Source organism: Erpetoichthys calabaricus, chromosome 1, assembly GCF_900747795.2.
Source record: "Erpetoichthys calabaricus chromosome 1, fErpCal1.3, whole genome shotgun sequence".
Taxonomy (NCBI): domain Eukaryota; kingdom Metazoa; phylum Chordata; class Cladistia; order Polypteriformes; family Polypteridae; genus Erpetoichthys; species Erpetoichthys calabaricus.
In genome coordinates, this window is record NC_041394.2 from 245,476,889 (window position 1) to 245,501,107 (window position 24,219).

Below are 24,219 nucleotides of genomic sequence, written 5' to 3' on the forward strand. Positions count from 1 at the left end.
CTCCAATGCCAAGCAAAATTCACATTTTCATAACAGGTTTGGTATTCATAATTTGATTTTAAAACTGTATCCAAGTTAAGTTTACCTGCTCTCTAAGGCTCCAACCACTATAGCAATCAAATAAGAGGGCATGGCAACCTATGAAGGACAAAATCAAACAAAAGGATTATATAGGAAGGACATTTGGAAAATGAAATTACAATAAAAAAAAGTTTCAAGTTTACTTCTTTTGTGCTGTGTGACTTTCAGAAAGTCACTTGCCTGTTTTATGAACATAGAATATATATTGTACCATTTATGTAAAGGCAGTAGACAAAAGACTAAATGATATTTAGTGGCTCACATTTCATAAGTTCCCTGAGATAGCAGGTGCAAAAAATGTATTATTATGTTCTCTTACAAAATAATTTCAGAAACAGACAAAAAGCATATACCAACTTTCTTTCCAAGGAAATAAACCAATATGCATTCAACCTTTATTTAATATGGCTTTTTACAGCCAAGACATTGTAAGGCGCTTTACACTTACAGACACATAGTTCATCTGTTAACATATATTTTTTACATCTGAAATACAAACAGGTTAAGTGACTTGCTCATGCTGGCACAAGTTAGAAAAGATATATTAACTAGCAACCTTGTGGTTTAGAGTAGAGTAGAGTTCCTTGGCCATTATGCTACATTGCCATTTAATAAATCTGTTTTCAAACCTGCTTTATCCAATTTTAAGTCATTAAGGGTTATAGCCTATCCTTGGCTAAACTGAGTGCAAGGCCATTAACGACACTGCCAGTCCATCACAAGGCACATTCACGCCATTATCCCTTTGGGTGTCCAATTTATCCAAAACACATCTTTGGGATGTGAGGGAAAAAGTGGAATCCCTGGAAAAAGTCCCAAGTGCAAGACACACAAACTCCATAAAGACAGTGACTGGACCAAGACCTGACCTTGTCTTGAGGAGCTGTGAGGTGGCTGGGCTAATGACTGAGGAATTCCATAACTGATAATAACTCCAGTCTTTCACTTACGCCAAAGTAGTTTGGGGAAAAAAAAAAAAAAAACATACTCCTTCATGATTTTCCTACATATACTATTTATTTGGCATATATATGTAATGGATGGATGTAGCAACATAAAGGGTGGCACAGTGGGGCAGTGGTTTGTACTGCTGTCTTACAGACCCAGAGTCCAACGCCCAGTTATTGTCTTTGTGGAGTCTAAATAGTCATCCTCCCCTCCCCTTCTCACAAACACACACACACACGTGGTTCTCTTCCCACACTCTCAAACATGTTTATCCTTCCATTTGCTTGAATTTATCCCAATGTGACAGAGCGTGCCTGTGTGTATGTGCCCTGTGATAGGCTACTGGGGTAGAATCTGGTTCCCAGAGTCACTGAATTGGATTACGTGGGTTGTAAATCGAGTGTATATATACATGTGAAAGTGCTATAAACAATATACTGTATACCAGTCATGAAATGAACACCCTCATAAATTAGCCGTTTTTTCCGCTTTCCTTTTATACAAAACCATTTACCAAATTTTGATCAAGTCTGAAGCAGCAAAAAATAATGTTCATGTGAGCAGTAACTCCTAACTAAACTTACTTTTTTATATAAAACATAGTATGAGTACACCTCTATTCCAAATTATGACACAAACACTGAAATGTTGCTTTATGGATCAGAGTACTTGAAACTCGATATAATATGTCCATGCTGCATGTGTGGCATTGTGATTGGTTGTCCTGCACTGGTTATCACACACTATTGAATATTAAATTCAATGTTGGTCTTCTTCCATAGCACTCAGTATATCTTCCATAGTTTCTCAGTATATTTTTCATGCGGCAGTAAACATTTTAATTTCTGCTACCATTTATAACAGTTATCAGGTATACATATAATTTCTCGAGAACTAAAAAATGGCAGGCAGCCCACACACTATGTCTGAGCATCTAACAAAGAAAGACAGAACCATTTAGTAAGTCCTACCAGTGTGGAACTGAGTTTGTAATTGCATGGATTCATCACATACAGTTTTAAATGGCAACATACGCATGCACTGTAATGAAAATTAGCCTATGGTCAAAAAACATGGAAACCCCAAGCAGCAAAGAAAAGATAAATGGTGCAAGTAACATCCATTAATGCTTGGATTTTGTCAGCCTACCATTTACTTCAATCAGTTGAGGACTTTGAAGGAGAACACTTCATCCATCTTAAGGAAGGTACGTTTTTAAAGACAGCAAAAGAAAAAGGAATATATAAATAAATAATCTAAAGCACTTTCTGCATTTCCCCTGTTACATTAAAAACAAAATCCTTACTGGTTGCCTGAAACGATAAATCATTCTGTTGTTGTCGTGTGGATCTTCTTCTTGTCCATCTCTGATTGCACTCATCACTGCCACCAGCTCTTTGGGTACAGACACCTGTGCAAAAATTAAATAAAACCTAATCAAAATTCAGGTTTATTAAAAAAGTGAACCATAAAAATGTCTTATCACATAGTAATATAAACCGAGTGATATGGCTAAGGAACAAAAACCATTAATGGATCCTTACCTTAGCATAATAAGTGTGCTTTATAGAGGGCGTGTCTTGGCAGGGCAGCATTGTTCGGCAATGAGTTGCCTAAAGAAATGAAGCCACATACAGTATATATCAGTATTACATAAAATGTTTAATCAAATAACTAAGTAGGTTATCATATTACTAGATATAAAAAGTGAAGGGGGTCTAATTAAAAATAAATTGACATTATTTTTGTGATACCACGTAATAAGTGGCATAATACAATAAATCATGGTAAACATTTGCATCTGCTTATAAAAATATTTTACAACAAAACAAAATAAAGTGTGGCACCCGGATGGGGTTCACGCCTGGCCGGGACGCCCAGGAGGAGAGCTCATTCCTCCTCCAGAACGCGAGGGGGCGTCCGCCCTGGTTGTATTGGGGGCCACGGGTACAGAGCTTGGAAGCTCTGCCCTGTAGGGGCCCGTGGCCACCGCCAGGGGGTGCCCTGATGCCTTGGGGACCCTGGACCCCAGCGCTTCCGCCACACCCGGAGGTGCTGGGGGGAAGAAAAGAAGGGACACCCGGAGTGCTTCCGGGTACACAGCCGACACTTCCGCCACACTGGGGAGTGCCAGTGGAATATTGCCGGGAAGCACCTGGAGCACATCCGGGTGTAGATAAAAGGGGCCGCCTCCCTCCAGTCATTGACAAGAGTTGGGAGGACGGCAAGGAGGCGGCCTGAAGAGAGAGAAGGCATTGTGTTGTGGCCAGGACTTTGGGGTCTTTGGGGTTTGTGAGCACGATATGGACTGTGTACATATTGTAAATAAACGTGTGTTGGGTGACATGAGCGTGTCTGCCTGTCTGTGTCCGAGCCAGTCTCCACAAAAGTTAAAATGTTTTTTACTTTGACAACTTATTGCCCATTTGCTAGCGGTCAGTCATGTCAGCTTTCTGTAAATTTTCATTTCTTTTTGCTGGTTAGTGATGAACAGTATTGAAAAAATATGTCTAGGATCATCTGAGCTTAGAATTCTGCAAAAGCAATATACCTCTAATGCCCACAACTGGCTCTTACATGTACTTTGTTACACTGTTATGCTATAATATGTTAAAATTATTTTAAAAGGCAAATGAAATAAGTTGGGTTTACAAACAATAAAAATAGCAGCTATAAAAGGGAAGAGTAAAACAAAAGATAAAACAGACTAATACTTTTGGTGCAATAACAAACACCTCATTATATCTGATGAGATACATTCAGGTAAAGACAAAAACTAAAGTTTCTTTTTAAAATATATTATTGATTTTAAAACTGCATTCCAGTGGGTACACTGCCTATCAGTAACGTATACAGTGCTGTTTCTTATTCAAAACACAACATATAGAAGTTATTTAATTTCATATAATTTAATCCACTTCTCACAATATAAATTATTTGTATTTTATTTTGAAACTGGTAAAGATACAATGCTGTATTTTCACTGAAACAATGTTTCATGTCTAACCATGTTAACTACTTTGCCTGAGTATCAATGATAGGAGTATATATTTAAAAAAATACAATCGGTCCTTGATTGGAGGAATTATAAAATGATTGACTGACAGCTAGAACACATTCCTCTTCCTGTGAATTAGTTAACTGCTCCATTCAATTGTGGAACAAACAGTAATACAAAGTAGACAAGCTTTCTGCACTGCCTGCAATGTAGTTACTGTGCAGTATATTTCAGCTCAGCCTTTGTGGGTGACACAGTGAATACATAGCATCTAATATCATGTTGGATTCTGCATGCCACTAAAGACTACAGATACACCATCCACATCTGAGTAAAGTGCATGCTTTTATTGTTTATGTAACCTTTCCTTTCTCAAAAATTGAAAATGTTAACATTGAAATAGTTTTGTTGTCAACAATAACACTTTTCATTTGAAGTAATGATAAACTAAAGCAAAAATGCTGTTTGGCAAGAAATATTTCTTATTTGGCTGCCAATGGTAACAGTGATTAAAGATACAGTACAATGTTGAGATAAATTTCTTGGCACTACGGGAAATGTGCTTAGGACTAATGAACTGCTAATCTTTAAATCTTGCCAGACAATTAGTCTTTTAAATAGTCTATTGTACAATGTGTGCGTCAGTAAGTTTGGATTGTGTGTGCAGATGATTTTCAGTTTAAGCATTTTTTTAATGAATACTCTCTCTTGTTAAACACACAAACACAAAACAAAGCTGAACAAAGTGTATAAAAGGAGACAGAAAATGATACGGCACGTGAATATCGAGATAGGATATGGATCTATATGGCTATAATTCATAAGCAAAGTAACTGACGTCACAATAAAGTAAGGTTCACAGGTTGGAATAAACAAAAGAACACAAAACACAAATAAACTGACAAAAATTACATTATTGTGGCCTTTCTGGGCATTCCTGTATGGGTGCTGACCCCTGTCCATCAGGTGGTGTGCTGATAGTACTCAGCTTGTGAGGAGGGTCAAATGCTCCTTTGTAGGAGATGGTGAGGATCTGACTTAGATGTGAATTGGACAGAAATATTCTGCTAATTTTGCTCTAGGAGGCACTGCCAGCTGTTCCATAGTTTTTTTCTGACTTTAAAGTCTTAGATGGAACATGTGCACACCAAGAATAGTGGCCATATCTAGAAATAAAGCAGGCTATAAACACATGTATTTCATAAAATAAATAATACAATTCCAAATTTTTACAGTCCTTTTCTATTGTATAATTAATATTTGGGATACAGTAACCAATGAGAAGCTAAATGTGCTCAGGGAAAAGCATAACCCTCAATTTCAGCTATTCAAACACTTTTCTACTGCATAAAATCACTTGACAGCATTCATAATCAATCAAATAAGGAAGAAGATCAATATAACATGGAGTGAAAAAAAAATAAATGAAGAAAATTAAATAATATAATAAAAACTCTGGAAAATGTACAAAGAATACAGAAACACAGTACAGCATAGTAAAGCTTTCAGGTGCAATCTGCTAAGGCCACAGTGTATATGTGACATTACCTGACATTGACTGAAGAGATAGGGATGCTTCTTTCCAGCTGTCTGCTGAGGTGTAAGCCATTGCAGCGCAAAAGCTTTTGGGGAGGTCTCATAAGAAATTTTGATGATAACTTGCTGACCCCTGAAATGAGAGGAGACTTTTCTAGTCACACACACAACAATTCATTTTGGTTTTCCATACAAAAAAATGGCCATGGAACAAAAAAAAAAAAAAAAAAGAAGATTGATTCTGACATCAAATTGCTTTTAACATCTTTTTTTCTTTCTTTTTACTTTTAAAGGCAGGAGTGGATCTGAATAACTTTCAGATATTAAGGTAAATATATACAGTATAACACTGCTACAGCTATCCCCATTTTCACACCTTGGTTTCGTACTATTAGCAGTAAGCCAGCATTGATGCCACTCAGATAGTACTGCAAGTGGTTAACTGATCTACTACATGATGAATGATTACATCAGAATAATCCATTTTAGTAATAATAATCATCATTATCATGGTTATCATACTCCACTCCTAGGATCTTTCCAGGGATCTCTTACAAACTAGTCCAAAGACTTCCAGAGTCCCAGTGCATCAAGGGCATCCCTCATCTTCACACAGGCATACCTATTAGAAATCTGCTTGTCTAGCACTAAGCTCTGACTTCCCACTGTCACTGGCTGACTGCCACATACAAGTCTCTCCAATCTTCACAGATTACCCATCTAAAAATAGCATGAAAACACTTCCCAGTCATTACAGAGCACTGCTGTACTTTATTCTTTAAAAAAAGAATAAGTCATTTATGTTATCTTACCTGGATAGCTCAAAGGGGAAAGTGATTTCCAGTGGTGTTCCTTTAATGTTGTGCTTTGTACCCAAAGAAAATTTTGCATCTTGATCATTAACTGTTACTTTGCTTATTTTCAGATCTTTAGTATCCAGAATCTGCAAATAATGATAATGAACATTATGGAAAGATCGGCCTCGACACAGACAGGCAGACACCAATGTTCAAACCCACAACACGTTTATTTACAATTTACAGTGAGTAAAAGTCCTGCGGACAACCCAGTGCCCCTGCACCAATCACCCTCAGTCCGGGCCTCTTCAATTTCCAGTCTTCCTTCACCACCTCGCCTCCACTCCTCTCCTCCGAGCTTCGCCCTCTTCCACCCGACTCCAGCTGACGACTGGAGGGAAGCAGCCCCTTTTATGTCCACCCGGACGTGCTCCAGGTGCCCTCTGACGAGTTTTCTGCGGCACTTCCTGGTGTGGCGGAAGTGCCGCATGAGCACCCAGAAGCACTCCGGGTGTGGCAGAAGTGCTGACGTCGAGGGCTTCACAATCGTCCTGGCAGTGGACACAGGCCCCTGTACGGTTGAGCTTCCATGCTCAATTCCTGTGGCCCCCATACAAGCCAAGGCGGCTGCCCTCTTGTGGTCTGGGGGAGATGTAATCCCTCTCCCGGCCCTTCTAGGCGTCCCGGCTGGGCACAGCCCCCGGCCACCCGCCACAACATAAAGCATGAAAATTAATAATTTAAATACAGTAATAACCAAATCATAAAGTTCTATGCCTCCAATATAAGACCAGCTTACAGTAATGCCATCAGGAACATGTTCTTGGCACTTTGTGAAATAAAAAAAAAAACATCGATCTTTGACATGTTCCATTAAGTCACCAAAACTTCTGAAAAAAAAAACTATATGTAGAGGTGTAAACAGCCTTGCCCACTGTTAAAATAAGGAAATACAGAGCATCCAGCAAATTAAGTGTATCCAAGATAGATGCTTTTAAGGATCTCAAAGAAAACAGAAGCTGGTATAGAGATAAAGGGTGATCCATATTTGTGCATTAAAATAATGAAAAGTTGTGTTTTAACATTTTGTGTTTAATTGTATGTGAAATGCCAATAGCCTAAGTTTCATACATTTCTTTATATCAATCAGCCTTGTTTAAACATTACTCCTGTATAGTCTTGGAATTGCATTTACTTGCACAGATACAACTTGGATCATTTCAAACAACGGGCCGCTTTCAAACAAAGGACAGTGACCTGGATAAAGAACCGATCCTCCCATCAAGCTCTACCTCTTCCAGGGTCCCTGCATAAAATAAAACAGGAAGTTCTCATCATTTTACATATTTGCAATTTTTTTTTTATCTCTTATCAATGCCTATTAAATACAGATACTGTTGGTATGACAACTACTCTCACGTCTTTTCAAAATTTGTTTTCAGAACAAATATAATCTGTTTAGGGACATGGGGTACGGAAGTTGGTCTTGTGATATATGGCCAGCAGTTTATCCTGGCCAATACCCCCAAGCCGACAGATGGAGCCCTCCCTGCAACGTGGAGATGAACCAATTCCAGCAGGGCATCATGGACCTTGGAGTTTTCCTTCACAGCCCTGCTGGATACCATGGGGGCCACAAGGGGACGCTACAGGGAGACATAAGGATTTATATTTTCACTATAACCCGGAAGTACTAGGACTCAGAAGTTTTGGTGACTTAATGGAAATGTCACGAGGACGGAAGAAATAAAGTACTTCCAGGCTGAAGAAAAAGAGGAGTTTTCACCTGACCCGGAAGTGCTGGGGAATCACATGGACTGGGGAATCAGAAGCACTTCCAGGTTACGATATATAAAAGGACTCTGGGAGATCCCAGCAGTGAGCCGAGTTGGGAGGAAGGGTGACTGAGCTGCTGGGTGGAGTGGAGGAATTGTTATTGGAAGATTATTGATTGTTTATTGAGTATAGTGGAGGTGGAGGTGCTTTGTGCACTTATTTGTATTAATAAAATAATAATTTGGACTTTTATCTGGTGTCTGACGCATTGTCTGAGGGTTCAAGGGGACAACAACGTCCTCTATCTGTCACAGTGTTTAGGAACCATGGTATATGCTCTAAGTTGGACTTAATGTAGTATGATGTGGGAGTGGCTGTTTGATCTGGTATACCAGGTGAAATTCTTTTCATGGTATGATTTTTGAAAATAAAAAAAAAAAAAAAAACAGTTTACCAGTATGCTATAAATTAATGGAAATTTACAAACTCATTTAAACATGAAACACATTCTGTTACAAAATGTGCAAATCAATGCATGCAAAAGTAAGTGGGAAGTGTGATTTTCTGTCTATGGATTAGTGTCTTAAAAGTACACTAAAAGTAAGGTTTTTGTGTATAGACTTGTATGCGAACTGTGTATAAAAAGTGAAACTCCCCTTTTAAGATTATTACCCAGAATGACTCCTGACCCTCATTACTCTGCATTGCATTAAGTGAATTTGATGCTACATGTATGTATGTTTAAAGCCAGCAATTTCAAACAGGTGGGACACGTCCTGTCATGTGTTTGCTAGGTGGAGTTGTGAGTGAGTGATAGTGAGAGAGAAAGAAAAGCTGCACTTTCATTGGTTCAATCTGGAGTGTTGAGTACCTGCTATCAAATAAATCTATTCAAGTAGTAGAGCACTTCAATAGATAACGGATGAACATGTGTGCACAATTAATCATTAATGCTTTTGTTGTTTTTTTAAAATAATACATTTCCATTTTAAAAGTGTGTACAAATACTAGTATGATGCATCAACTAAAATTCTCAGAATTTTTAAATAAACTGTGGTATGAGTTTTCTGGCCATTCCACCCAGTACTAGTGTGATTTAACAAAATACAGATGAAACATGGTGTTAACAGTACAAAATTCTGTGGTCAAACAATGAGGGATTCACCAAGTTTTTGTGCATATTTATATAAATATCATTTATGCATGGAAATACAGTTAGTTTAAAAAAAAATCTGAAAGGGCAAAACAGTGAAAATACTATGAAAATTGCAGATTTATTTTAGATTTACTGCTTAGGGACATCATTAAAATATATTAGGGCAAATATTTTACATTTGCTTTTAAGTATTAAACTGCTTTATCTTTTAAAATATATTTTTCTTCCATTTTATGTGATCATGAAAGTCATTGAAAATGTAAAAAGATATTCTTTAGTCTCTCTTCTGTAACTGTGCAAGGGTCAACGTGAAGGTAAAAGACCAGTACTGGTTACACTGCTTCCTGGATGCCATGATTTTTTTTAGTTTTTCCATATTACTTTTTTTGTTTTGTCTATATCTTAATTTTGAATGCTAAATTATTGTTTTTAAAATTACACAAGCACTACCATTTTGTGATGTGTGTGCATAGGTGTTGCCATCTTGTTTACCATTTGCTAGGGTGCATGCTGACATCATCAAGACATCCTGCCCTTTTCTATATATAAGATGGCGCGGCCCAGACATCAGCTCCCAAGTTTTTGAATTTCTAAGCAAATGTATGTCTGCTCATGCTTTTACCCCCTTTTTATTTTTTAATATTACTATGATTATTATTATTTATTTAGCAGACAGCTTTATCTAAAGTGACTTACAAAGCAAGTTATAATACTTACTAGAATGATTAGAAGGTGTAAGCATCAAAAGCAAGATAAAACCCCAAGGAAGAGGGAGTATTATTAAACAATTAAACTGGCAACTAGACTAAGACAAAAATCAGTATCCTATTTTTTTTTAAAGTCTCTTTGACATTACTTTGACTTTTGTCTTGTGGTTTGCTTTTGGGTACAGGATGTTTTGATTCCCATTAATGATTTTTTTGCCTGTTTGTTTGATGATCTTTTGTTTAGGCCCTTTATCTCCAGGTCTTTTACCAACTGTCCTTTTCAAGACGGGTGTGACACCCTTTTACTGGGTTAGTTTATAGCCATCAAACAATATGTCAGCATACAGGATGAAAATGGATGTGTGGTTAAAAAATGAAAAAACATACAACAAATTATATCTTATATTATAGGTAAGACTCAATCTTGTAAACTTCCCATTTTATACAAATTCAGTTTGACAGACACATTAGTTAAAACTGTACTCCATTTGTATAAAATATTAAAACACCAATCCGATATGTTGTAGATACAGTATTGCCTTTTAGGTGAAATATCATTCCAAATCATTACATGTATAATAAAAATAAAAGAAATACTGAACATAATTTGAGCGGCTGGAACACAAAAATATAAAGTAGGTTACTCATGCCTAATCTTGCAGATGTAGTCAGGAAATAGTGACCTGGCTTACAGTGCAAAGAGTTGCATGCCGAAAGACTGCACAATAAACAAAGTAACTTGTGATATCTATCACAGGCTCATGCTTCAACTTATCTTGCATAGCTACAGGAATCCTAACCCATCCTTCATAATTCACTGGAAAAGCACAGAATAAAATAAAAACCCAAATAATTGTCAAAGATGAGATGAAGAGCCACAAAAAGATTTGACACAGCCACCCGTATAATTATTCCTGGCTGCAAAATAGTCACTTCAGACCCACTCAAAGTTCTTCCAGGCCATTGATAACCTTATAAAACTCCTGGAGTAATCTCACCTGTGCTTGCCTTGGGGGCTCCCAGTATCCCTGCCAACTTCTTGCCGTATCTAATATATAAAGCCCAGACTCTATGTGTGTGTATATATACGTGTCCGGTAAACAAATCCACACCGTTGGACCAATCACTGCCAAACTTTGTACAATTCTCTCATCTGAACAGAGGAAGACCATAGACTATGTCTCAAACCCTATTTTGGATCGGATATGTCGATATTTCAATTGCACCTACACTAGCTTGTTCATAATAAAAGGGCCAAGTAATTGTGCAGAGATCTTAATGCATACTGTTCCTGTCCTACTGCCCCCAGTATAACAAGTTAGGAATGTATGGTCCCTTTGGCCCACTGTCCTGGCCTTATAATTACCTGAAATAGATATTCCCAGGATTTTGTCCTCCTTTGGCATCCCTGCCAGGACAGGTTAATGTTGGCCACCCATACCACTACAATATATTGTTAAAAATATAAAAATATCCCAGGGAAAATGAACTCAGTCATTGTTAAAAATTGACTGACAACTCCGAGAAAGCATAGTGTAAACAATATGTGGATCTACTGAGAACGTTGTAATGACTGCTGACCAATGGCCTCAGTGCATCTTATAAAAAGCAAGGGCAATGGGCATAAACTAAAAAAGTGTTCAGCCCACATTGTTAACTTTATATATCACTATACACTGCACAGTACACGTGTATTCTGTTAAAAAAATTCATAACCTTTTGTGACCCATTTTGCTTGTCGGACAGGAAGGGGAAGGACCATGAGAGGCAACTGTATCTTTGGATAGTGCACAAGTAATCCAATCAAGGTTATTATTATTAATGAAAACTAAAATCAGAACTGAAACCTATTTAAAAACATTTTCATAAACTGAAATAAAATAATTAATGAAACCAAAATGAAAAACTAAAAGTAAACAATGCTATTAAAGTAGCTAGAAAGACTAATGGAAATAAAATAATAATTTACTAGAAATATTTTTAGTTTTCATCACAACCGGACTTACACAAGGGCTAACCAGGGGTTCAGGAGTCCTGAAATTAATCACAATATATTAATAAGAATTTCGTATTTGTTTTTTGAATAAATATTCCTGCTGTTAGTCTTTAACCCGTGTAACTGTTAACCCTAAAATTACATCTTGCCTGAAGAAGGGGTTTGAGCTGCCTTGAAAGCATGCATATTGTAATCTTTTTAGTTCGCCAATAAAAGGTGTCATTTTGCTTGACTTCTCATTGCAGCCCTAAAACAAAGTCATCCACCACGAGCTGCCTGCATGTATTCAGCCAGTGATCAGCAGCTGGTAAAGGAGGGCTGGTGTTCACTAAGCATTTGCGGTGACATTGCAAGCTGAATATGGGTGCATAAAGTGCATGAAATAGAAATCGATTTACTGTGTGAGAATAGTGACAGTTCTTCAGGAGCGGATATTGATAACATGACAAATTCTGGTTCTGGTGTTAGTGAAGAATACCAAGGTGATGATTTTTCTTTGAATGCGCTCAGTAGCTTTCAAAGCTGCCATTCACTGGATCTCCAGGGCTCAAGAGAGAAGTATTAGATACAAATAATCCCTTACAGAATGCAGTCTGTTCATAAATGACAGCATGTTAGTTGTAATTCTGACTGAGTCCAAGATACAGATGTACAGAGCAATTAATAAAGCAGCACACACTGAGCCAAATTCCAGACTGCATATGAGTCTGATGCCCATTATGATGAGCTGCCTGTTTCTTGGTGTTTCTTGTATATCAAGATGTAATTCAAACACCTGAAGTTGGAATGTGCTGATCAACCAAACCTTTACCGTATAGACAGAAAAGTCAAAAGCGAGTAACATTTCAGTTTATTTCTCGGGTGCCTGCAATTTTGTTGAGAATAATTCACCTGCCACTTCACACAGAAGAAATCCTTTTTGAAACTAAAACAGCACTGATCAACAGACTGATAGTCATCATGCAAGATCAGCATATTATTGCTGACCAATCACATTTGCTTTAAAATGGTTGATACAAACCTTGTAAAATTCCTAAGTTGGCAATGTCTCTACTGAACTACAGGTAGGTAGGTGAAAAGAGTCTGCCATCTCGTGAAAAACTAAATCTACTAATGGAGTTTTTGTATTTATTCTGCATTTATTAATTTATCTTTTTTAGTTTTACATTCACAGCTCAAAATACCTGATATTGTAAAAATAATCTGGTGGCAGAATTATGTTTTAAAATATCTGTCTCTCTGTTTTCAGTCTTTCTCAAAATATAGTTTTTGTTCTTAACATCAGCCACGTCATACATATGTAGTAATGTTGCAATAGGTTGGTACCCTGTCCAGGGATTTTTCCTGCCTTGCATCCAAACCAGCTGGAATAGGCTCCAGGATTCATGCAATCCTGCTCTGGATAAGCAGGGTTAGAAGATGTACAGTGCATCCGGAAAGTATTCACAGCACATCACTTTTCCCACATTTTGTTATGTTACAGCTTTATTCCAAAATGGATTAAATTCATTTTTTTCCTCAGAATTCTACACACAACACCCCATAACAACGTGAAAAAAGTTTACTTGAGGTTTTTACAAATTTATTAAAAATAAAAAAGTTTCCACTAACATTAACCTCATGTCCAAACCCGTTAAGTGTACAGTTCTGTCTGATTGTGACAAAACTAAACTCCATAGTAGCTCTTTAACCATGCCATAATAACTAAAACTAAAACTGAAACTAATATATATCAAAATAAAATAAAAATATCTTTGTGAAATAAAACTAAAAGTACACAATGAAGGAAAACTAAAACTAAACTGAATTTCCAAGTAAGGTCAGAAAAAATACAGAAATAAAAACTAATATAAAAAGACAAAACTATAACAACATTGGATCCAACTAACATAAATAACTCATGAATTAAAAAATGGCACAGTTTATACACTTTTTTGGACAAGCATCAAAATAGGTACACATAAGAGAAGAAAAAATGATCAGCTAAATTAAAGATGAAAAGATAGTCCATCAAGAAGGAAATAAAGCTTGACACAAATATTTCAGGAAGCTGCATAACTCAAAAAGCTAATCTGTTATGAAGTGCATCAGAACACCCAGTACTAAAATTTACACAGATGAATAATTTGTGAAGCTCAAGTTTTCTTCTTTTAAGTTTAACAAGTACTTGCTTTTAGACATTTCCAGTTCCAATATACAAGCATCCGGAACACTAGCTGGACCTACTAGGGCTTCTAAATGCCAAACATTTATTTATATAGCTCCTAGTGAGTCAGTTTGGGACAGCAATTGCATTCTTGTAGTTTACAGCCCATAGTTTACCAAGGAGAAAATTCTGTCCATCTCCATTTTATTAATCTCTAGGTGTCTCTCTCTCTCTCTCTCCTCATATGTGAGCATAAACGTGAGTGTATGTAAAATTCGTATTTTTGATATACTGCTTTTTTGTTTCTAAATTGTCCTTACTTGAAATCTAATAATCCATCAAGGTTTCCTGTCAATAAAATGTTTTTAAATCAAGGAGTAGCAGGAGAAGCAGTTATTATGTAACAAGAGATTGGTAGATTGGAAGGAGAATAACATTTCTGAAAAAGTTGTCCAAGGCAAAGTCACCTGACCAAATCTGATTTAAACAGTTCCTGCTGAGTAGCATCAATAGGGAAAACTCCAGAACATCTGGTCTAAATATGTTAAAGAAGAACCTGAAAGCCACTAAAACAGAGTACATCCTCAAGAAAGCTCAAAGCACAATTATAAATAATGACAAGCACACTATACTGTATACTTTTCTGCCTCCCAGCTCTGGGTACTAGGATTTGAACCGGAATCTCTGTCTATGTTGAGTTTGCACATACTCCCCACAAGCTTCATCCACATCCTAAAAAACTTCATGTTAAGTTAAATATCAATTGTAAATGTGGCCAAATTGAACATTCAAGTTTACCGGTGTTATCGGTGAATGTGTGTTCATGGGGTTGTTCTGCTACCCTGTCCAAAGTTGCCGTTGGGATACATTCTAATACCCAAAGAACATGCACTGCAATAAGCAGATCAGTTTACTTAAATATATCTTTAGCAAATATGAGAAAGTGGACCAGCAGTTCATAAAAAATAACAGGTTCTCCTTTTCTCATAGTCAATGTGTACAAATGGCAGCAGGTGTACTCATGCAAAGATTTGCTCCAGGCATTTTACTTAATTTTATTTACTTAAATTTAATTAGCACCTGCTACTTTTTCTAAAATGCTGACATTTGGAAATGAAAGTAAAGAGATCACATGAAACTTAAACTTTTGCAAACTTATTAGACTTGCGTGTTTGGATACTGGTTGGAACAGAATGCAGGGTTGGGCACGGATTCCTCACAACTCCTAAGAACATAAGAAATTTAACAAACAAGAGGAGACAATTCAGTCCATCAAGCCTCTTTGTTTAGCTAATAACTAAGCTGTCCAAATAACTTAAAGATTTTTCTTAAAGATTGTCAAGGTTTCTGTTTCAACTACATATTTTGGTACTCTGTTCCAGACTCCCATAACTCCTTGCATAAAGAAGTGCTTCCTGGCTTTAGTCTTAAATGCACTTTCCCTTAATTTCCATTGATGTCCTTGAGTTCATGATTCACCCTTAAGCCAAAAGAATGTTGCTGAATATATTTTATCAATGCTTTTGAGGATTTTAAATGGCTAGATTATGTTGAATCGGAATCTGGGTTCAGTTTCCAGTCTGGTCATCATCCGGTTGGTCTTTATTGGTGGAAAATGTCTCTGGGTATCTCCCACCACATCCGACAGATGTGCCTTCCAGATTAAGTACTCACTGTAAATTGGCCCAAAATGTCTTTGCAGACTTGATTGTGCTAATTGATGGAATGTCAGCATGTCCAAGGAAGGCTTCTAGACGGCAAACAATGCTGCATGCCTCCCAGCAATCCTAAAGCAGGTTCAGGAAAAGCATGGATCTATTATTAGGCAAATGTTCAAGAACCGTAATTTCTTTAACTGCATAAACTGTATGCCGTATCATGAAAAATGTGACTTTGAGAACATATAGCTGAGGATCAAACTATAAAGTAGTTTATTAAACCATTTAACACTTCTACTGGCCAGTTTGCAACAAAATATGAGAAGTGAGAAAACAGAAATGGCAACAGACTCACAGACTGAGAAAAGCTGCTTGCCAAGCACATTCTGAAGATTATGTTTATCATTGTCATAATCATTGTGGCCTGGTGGTTAAAAAGTCTGCCTTGAAACCATCACTTTTATCAGTTTACTTCTATTACATGGGTTTTCACTAGAAAATAAGACATCTAATACATAGAATTCTAAAGGTTTTGGAGTTGCAAATACTATTGTTGCCCAATTATTTTGGCTCAGTGTGGTCACTAATATTAAAACATGCTCAAAAACATTGATCTTATATAATATGATTACAGTGAATACCACTATATTTTGGATATGTTACAATAAATTTAAATTATGTACACATCTCTTTTATTTCAGATATTTCACAGCAAAACCTGTGTTAAAGGATTAGAGTTCCTCTGCCTTCTCTTTTTCCAGTGATGACCAATATGTACATGCACTTGCTTCAGCGCACATTGAAATTCACATTGTCTTTACTCTTCTTGGCATCGTTCTTATTGGCAATAAGGGCAACTACTTTGACCTTTTCAGTTTTGTGAGGTATTATCATTTTTTTAGGTGGTACAAACTGGGAAGTTTAATACTTTGCTGAAAACATTTTGTGCCCATTACAGCATTGGTTTCTGCCCTTCACCCAAGGCTGCTGGATTAGGCTCTGGCATCCCAAAAACATTAACTAAATTAATCATGTTAGAAAATATCTGGATTGGAACTGCCCACTCATTTCTTTTAACCTTTGAATTTAATTCTTGTGTAGCACAGACGCACGTGTGCCTCAATTATTCTTAGTGATTTGCTGTCAGAAACTGCATACTGGGATGGCCAGACAAAGAGAACCCCAACATAAGATATCAATAATAGATCTAAATAATATTAACCTAACTTTGCCTGGCTACGGGGATACTAAGCCAGACTCTTGGAGCCAGGCCTGGAGGAGGCATTCCCAGGTAAGCACCTAGTGAATACTGTATGTCTTATATACATTAGTCTGGCTAGGCCTGAAGAACCTCTGTTGACCCAGCATTTGGGTTCACAGTTGGGACCCAGATGTACTAAACTTTGAGCAAGAAAATAGGCTCTGTGAAAAGCGCTATACAGTATAAAATAAAGACTGACTAAAACTACAGATTACTAATGTGCTTTTTTTAATCAAACCCTGCGCAGTGCAATCAAATTGTTCTACCCACTGGGTTTCTTAATGCCTAGGAGGAAGATTCAAAGATGCACATTGCATATTACCAATTAACATGAAAAATAAGTGCAGAGTGGCTTGAGTCCAGTTTCTTTGAGCTGTTCTCTGGCAGATTGCTTTTTCTAGCACTTTATATGAGGCTCTGTGTATGCATACTGCATCTATCAAGCATTTTCACTATGTTGCTAGATGTTTACAAAGCATCATATATTGTAGTGTTAAATATCAACACAACATATAATAACCAATGTAAGGACAACTGATAACCATGTAAAACCAACCGGCATAAACTAAAGAACCCAAAAAAAGGAAACGGAGTATGATGAAACCCCGGTTCAAGATGACAGTATATTTATTTCTATGTGTCATATTAAAAGTACGCAGGCAATAAGCTCTGACTTTCTTCAAAAATTACTTTTTTAAAAGTGCACTATATGGTAACAAAAATCAAAGAAATTAAAATGAAATATAATAAAGTTAAGTCAATTATCAATACTGCAAGAAATGGTATTGGATTTGCACTGACTCAGCAAGGACAGCTTTTACTTCAGAAGCAACAATAAAGCCGTACCTTGTACCTATAAAACCTATTACCTGGCATTTCTTAATCTAATCTGTTTAGATGACTTTCACAATACTGTACAGAGAGAGCAGGATCACAAATCAAGGCAACAGAATAAGATTATAAGTTAGGAGATGATTGATGGCAGAAATGGAAAAGTGCTGGTTTGCGCAAGGTTCTTTCAAAACCCATGGTCGATCTACCATCAGGATATTCTGGGTGTGTGCCCAGAGGCCCATGATGGCAAGGGGCTTCTTCAGTGATTCCCTACAAGTCAAACCACCAAGGGACCAAACTCTATGATACGGACAACATGGATGAAGAGACACCAATCCTGGGGGTGATGAAGCGTTCAAGTCTTGAGCCGAAATCAAAAGTGAGAAAACCTACGCTGCATTAAACAACTTGGTGTCCCCCTGCTGTATTTGTAACAGCATGATCAACTCTCAGGACCTCAGTCACCCAGGAGGCCTTGCTCAAGACTATTTCTGTATTTTAAATATGCCACAGTTTGACTGTGTTAAATAGTAGAAACTATTATAGATGGACAGGTTCATTATCTCCGTAAATATAGAATGATAAAATGTCCGTCTGTCTGGCATCGGTGCCCTCGCATGGGAGTAATGTTGTCCAGCATTCACAAGAGGCTCAGAATGTCTGAAGAGCAAAGGCAAGTGGCCAACTTAAGATTGTAAAATGTGTGGCATGTATCTGTATGTCCAGGTGTCACGTCAACCAGCATCTACAACATGACTGGAATGTCCAACAGAGAGGTAACAAAAAGCACATAGAAAGAGGGATGTAAGGGCTAGAATGTCCTATGAAAAAAGGAAACGACACACAAAGAAAGAGGCACATAAGGCACATAAAGTGAAAAAAGGTTTAGAAATGCACAATGAGATTGAAGCAGATGGACTTATTATTGTCTCATAAAGCCCCTTTTAATAAACAGGCATTTCGCCATGCTAGTTATTATATAGTGGGCAGATACCTTTATTCAAGGCAACTTACAATATCAAGATACCACACGGTTAGTCATATACACTTGCTACAATTGGTATGCATATGGATTAAGTGACTTGATCAGTGTCACAGAGTGATTGGTTAGTTAGAATGTGTACAGGCAGCCTTCAAAGTTCAAAGTCAAATGCTTAGCCAGCACACCTCACTGACTGCCTATGACGAGATGGAATGATCCATGTGAAGTTGCAATCCATTATCAGATAATTTTTAAGAGCTATGGGACAAATAAACCACAATAGCAGTTTCAGCATCTTGTTGCATTCCTGGCCTGATGAATTCAGGCTGTGGGACCAGCTCACAATCTGATAGGTATATCAAGTTGTAGATATAATAATAATTAAAACATCACTATGATTTATTGCTGTAACTGGTTATGCAGACATCTTTCTAATTCCTTTAACACACAGATTTACGTAACCTGTGTTTATACATGCATATAAAGTATTCAGCTTGAGGTGGGAATTTTTAGACATTATGAAATCATTTTTAGGCTCTAAGAAAAGGCCTTGCTCAAGTGTAAAGATACAGAAACAAAACTACAAAATTATACAGTGCTGAAGGCCAAACAAAATTAATTTTTTATAACCAGTAAATTGCAGGAAGTAATGGGCACCTAGAAACAGCTTAAGTGCCAGGAACACAGCAATTAAAATAGAAAGGAAACCCACACGTGTTCCCATTTTCACGGCTGGACCACAGACATTTGTGATGATGATGATTGGCTCCCTGTTCCTACAGAGGCTTGATTTTGGTTAAACCAACATTAAAGTTAACCTAAAAGCTATTTTTGTATAATTTGTGAGTGTTTGTCTTTCACTGCATGTTTTGAATTTTTTATTGGTGCTTGTGGATATGAATTTGGGTACAAATAAAGGAACCTATCTTTCAAAGAGTTTGTGCCCCTTGCAAAGAATTGTAAGTGTCAGGTCATTGAATAAAGCTGAAAGAACATACAAATCACAGTAGTCAAGAGAACATGTTTAAATGGACAGCTCCTCCATTCTAACATATCACGAGAAATTATATACCAGTAATTAAAACAAACAATTGAACCATTATGGGAACAAATAAATAGATAAATAAAACATTGAATTTTTACATTACATAAACAAAATATAAAATACAAGTGAAGAAATATCCAAACATTTTACTGCACCACTAAGACAGCATTTCTTCCCAAAACAGAGAGATGACGTCCAACTCAGTCGGGGTAAAGAAACTCACTAGAGAAGACAGCATGACGACATAATATAAACTTTCAAATCTCAGCCAGGCAGGAGAGAGGGGTTTTAGACACTTTTCTTTAGCTGACAAATGAAATGTGCTTTCAAGATCTCTAGAAAACATGCATTCAAAATGGAAGCTAAAAAGCATTTCTTTATATTAACGCTTGCTGGAGCTCAGAACAAATCACCCCTCTCATGTCATGAAGTGTGTATGAGGTCTGTAGCAGATTAGCACAGGTGCAGGTAGTTTTCAGACATTGCGGGTGTGGGAGGGAGTGACGAGCGGATGAGGAGACACACTGGAGGATTGGTCTGATTAGGCATTCATGTGCTGAAGACCGATCAGCTCAGCCATCCCTCACTGGGGCTCAATGCACCTGCACTAACAAAGAGCACAAATAAGGACTGAGTGGGTTTGAGAGAGGAGGGCAGAGCATCGGTGCAGTCGCTGGTGTGAGAGAGATTGAAAGATGGAAGAGGGAGAATCAGCGTGGCTGAACATTGTTTATGTTTTTGTTTTTTTTTTTTGTTTTTTTTTTTTTAAAAGGAGTCAACCAAGTGCTGCAGACACTCTGAAAGAGCTGAGCTGTGGAGCGAGAAAGGTATAAGGGGAGGCCAGTCGAGTAAGTAGTTTGAAGGTGTAGTGGCATCCAGTAGATGAGTAGAATACCCCAGGAACTGCAGCTGTTGTGCTGGTGTAGCTTGGATCCTTTGGCTGGACGAAATACGACAAGCTACATCGTGAGCGGAGCACAGTGCAGCAGCACCTGCTGAATGGCAAGGCGCCCTGGGAGCTGTAGGAAGTCAAAGTTCAAGTCTGTGTGTTTGACCAAGGAATTTGACAGGATGTGTGGTTGAGGACTCCATAAGTCCTGACAAGGACAAGAAGACCTACCTGGGAAGCAAAGAAAAAAAAAAGGTTTTATCTCGCCACCATTGTGGATTTTAACTTATTTATTTGGATGTATTATTGATTAATTTTTATCTCCCACAAACACTTGTTTTTTTATTTATTAATTTGCACTGCACATTTATTTGAAAACTGACTGCCTTTGTTTTTAGAAAACACATTTTGCATATTTGTACCAACCCTTATTCTTTGTCCAAATTTGTCCAACTTCACCTCGGCCTATGACTATCAATGTCCCAGGTTCAAGGAATTATGCCAGTTGCAGGTATCACAACTCATCTGTACGATCCTTTAAGAACCTGCTGGAAGATGTACAGTACCGAGATAACAAAGCAAGCTCAATGGAATGACTGATTTCCCTGTCATTTGTAAATGTGCCTGTTTTGTGCACATAGAACCAAAGTGTTTATACATTTTGCCTGCAAGTATGGTGTCAAGTATCTTGCCTCAGCCCTCCCTGCCATTTAGTTCCTTGTGAGGCAATAGCTACCATGTGGCTGCTGATTTTCCTGACAAATTCTTGTCTTCACCAGAAGACAATTCCTTTTAATTTAATTTAGCTTACCGCCTTTTGCATTTAATTTCAGGAATCAATGTTACCCATTCTTTTCGTAAACTTCTAAATGAATATCTGAAACATCAATAATGGCAGAACCTACCTGAACATTTTTTCCCCTACTAAAGAGCATATTTATGTTAAAATAGTAGGCTTTATTTGACATAGAACCCTTCACAGACCACACCACCACAAGGCACATTACAAACAAAACAGCAATGCAGTCACTGGTATCAATTGTCTAATGGAATACAAATCTGAAGTTCACCCTACTTCATGGGTTCACTGTGTGAACCTCAAAAACACTTTATACCTGTCAGCCCTTCATTTGTATAATGATAGATAGATAGATAGATAGATAGATAGATAGATAGATAGATAGATAGATAGATAGATAGATAGATAGATAGATAGATAGATAGATAGATAGATAGATAGATAGATAGATAGATAGATAGATAGATACTTACTTTATTAATCCCAAAGGGAAATATCTCAGTAAAAAAAAAAAAAAAGTGTTGCTCTTATAACAAAACAAAACGTTATTGAGATGGGTGTATTTATTCCAATATAATGCTCATTTACCTATGAAATTTCCAATGAATGTTTTGACAGGGTGGCCTAAGTATTAATCAGGTTCAACTGAACAGTCAGTCTACACAGTGATCCCTCACATTGAACACACTTTACAGGATGTGTGCATCCAATAGCTTTCCTGTCTGCTCACACATGAAGTTTTTATTTCTTATTTTTTAAATTGTTTAATAAACTAATAAAAAAAAAAAAATAAAAAAAATCAGGAAGCACATTAGCAGAAGCAACTGACAATTATGAAAGAAGCTCCCTGTCTGTCATAGTCACACATTTTACAGGAGATTGTGGGCATCTGACTGAAGAGATTGACCTTGTACTCTAGGGTAGCTTGCTATACATTTAATAAAATTCGTTCATGTCTGATATGAGGGTAATAAAGTCGATATAGCTATATATATGCTATCAATTAACCTTAACCTAAAACCAAACTTTTACCACTTTTTAAGTGGTGGCACAAGCTGTCAAATGTAAAGTGCATAAGGTTAGGGCTGTACTTGTCCTTATCCAATCTATAAATACGAAATCTCTGCAGCATACAAAGTTTATCTTTGTGCTTTTTTTCTCACATGTATTTTTGATTTTGATGTTGTTCTTTCGCTGCGGTGGGTTGGCACCCTGCCCAGGATTGTTTCCTGCCTTGTGCCCTGTGTTGGCTGGGATTGGCTCCAGCAGACCCCCGTGACCCTGTGTTCGGATTCAGCGGGTTGGGAAATGGATGGATGGATGGATGGATGGATGTTGTTCTTTCGACCACAATTATTGTTGTTCGTCTTGGGCTTCAGTTTACATCTATTTACCAGTTTGCTGACAGAACATTATTAAGGAAAGTTAACAGCATTTATTGTTTTTTTAATGTATAGTACATATGTAATTAACAAGTTTAAGTATTAGGTGGGTGAGGTGGTGGTTAGAGATACACACACACACGCACGCACACACACACACACACACACACACACACACACACACACACACACACACACACACACACACACACAGAGTCAAGAGGATATTCTTCTTAATATTTTATTATTGCAGTCATATGATTTCTTTTGCAATAGTACAAGTCCTAACTTCCTGTTCTTTTATTCAGTTAACATGGTTGCAACCCTTGATTGCAGACTGTTAAAAACCTTTTTTAAAGAGTATATACATTTTTTAAATATATGAATGTGTAATTATTTCTACTCTCTATGCCTTTACAGTGTTAGGGGAAGCTTTATATTTTTCTCTGTCATGTCAGGGTTTAGCCCATCACAGACTTCACCACAGCCCCTTTGGTCAGGTTCTTAGTTCTTTCACAACAACCGTAATGGTCTGAGGTATTACAGAATTTGTAATTATGAACAACAGTTATTACTTACATTTACATAAACAGATTGTGTATAATATAATCCTACAAAAGTACTGAAATTGAGAATATGGATGTGTTGAGGAGAGGACAACAGTCACTTTAAGGCTGCAGGCACTATATTAAAAGCAATTTTTGCTTAGACAAACTGTAATGAACTATATTTAACCTTTGGGACTTCACTCAGAGCTGTTCCATATACAGCACTGCTGTGAGGCACTGTGAGATTATATATTCTATATTGTTTCAATTATTTGTGTTTTGTTTATATTTTACTTTTTATGTTATCTAAGTGTTTGTCCATAACTCAAATAATATTTGTAAATAACCTTCTATGATAATCTTCACATCAAATTAAATTACAATCACTGTCCAAAACACTTTAACTTGAATGATTATTAATACAACATTACAAGCAAGAACAACTATTAGAAATGCACATGATGATGCAATGAGTGTAGCCAACACATTTTTTGTTAATTTTTCTCAAAGGCAATAGTGCAATATAACAGGGCCATTTGACTGATTATAAATCAATACTTGTAACTAAAATGTGATTTAATTTAATTGTAAGTTATTAATTTACTATAATTCACTATTTACACATGACAAAATGGAAAACAATAACACTCTTGCATGGGCAGAGATTAATATTAAAAAAT

At 37.0% G+C, this 24,219-nt stretch overlaps 1 protein-coding gene across 1 annotated transcript in view; it reads right to left on the bottom strand.

Moving 5' to 3' along the window:
• The window catches only part of lta4h (leukotriene A4 hydrolase), a 72,604-nt gene that overhangs the window by 42,876 nt on the left and 5,509 nt on the right, over positions 1–24,219 (bottom strand). The window contains exons 2-6 of the mRNA XM_028813565.2: positions 6,376–6,506; positions 5,576–5,696; positions 2,574–2,642; positions 2,336–2,440; positions 86–138 (exon numbers count right to left, since the gene is read on the bottom strand). Of these exons, the coding sequence (XP_028669398.1) occupies positions 86–138; positions 2,336–2,440; positions 2,574–2,642; positions 5,576–5,696; positions 6,376–6,506 (479 nt within the window). The remainder of the gene's footprint in view (positions 1–85; positions 139–2,335; positions 2,441–2,573; positions 2,643–5,575; positions 5,697–6,375; positions 6,507–24,219) is intronic.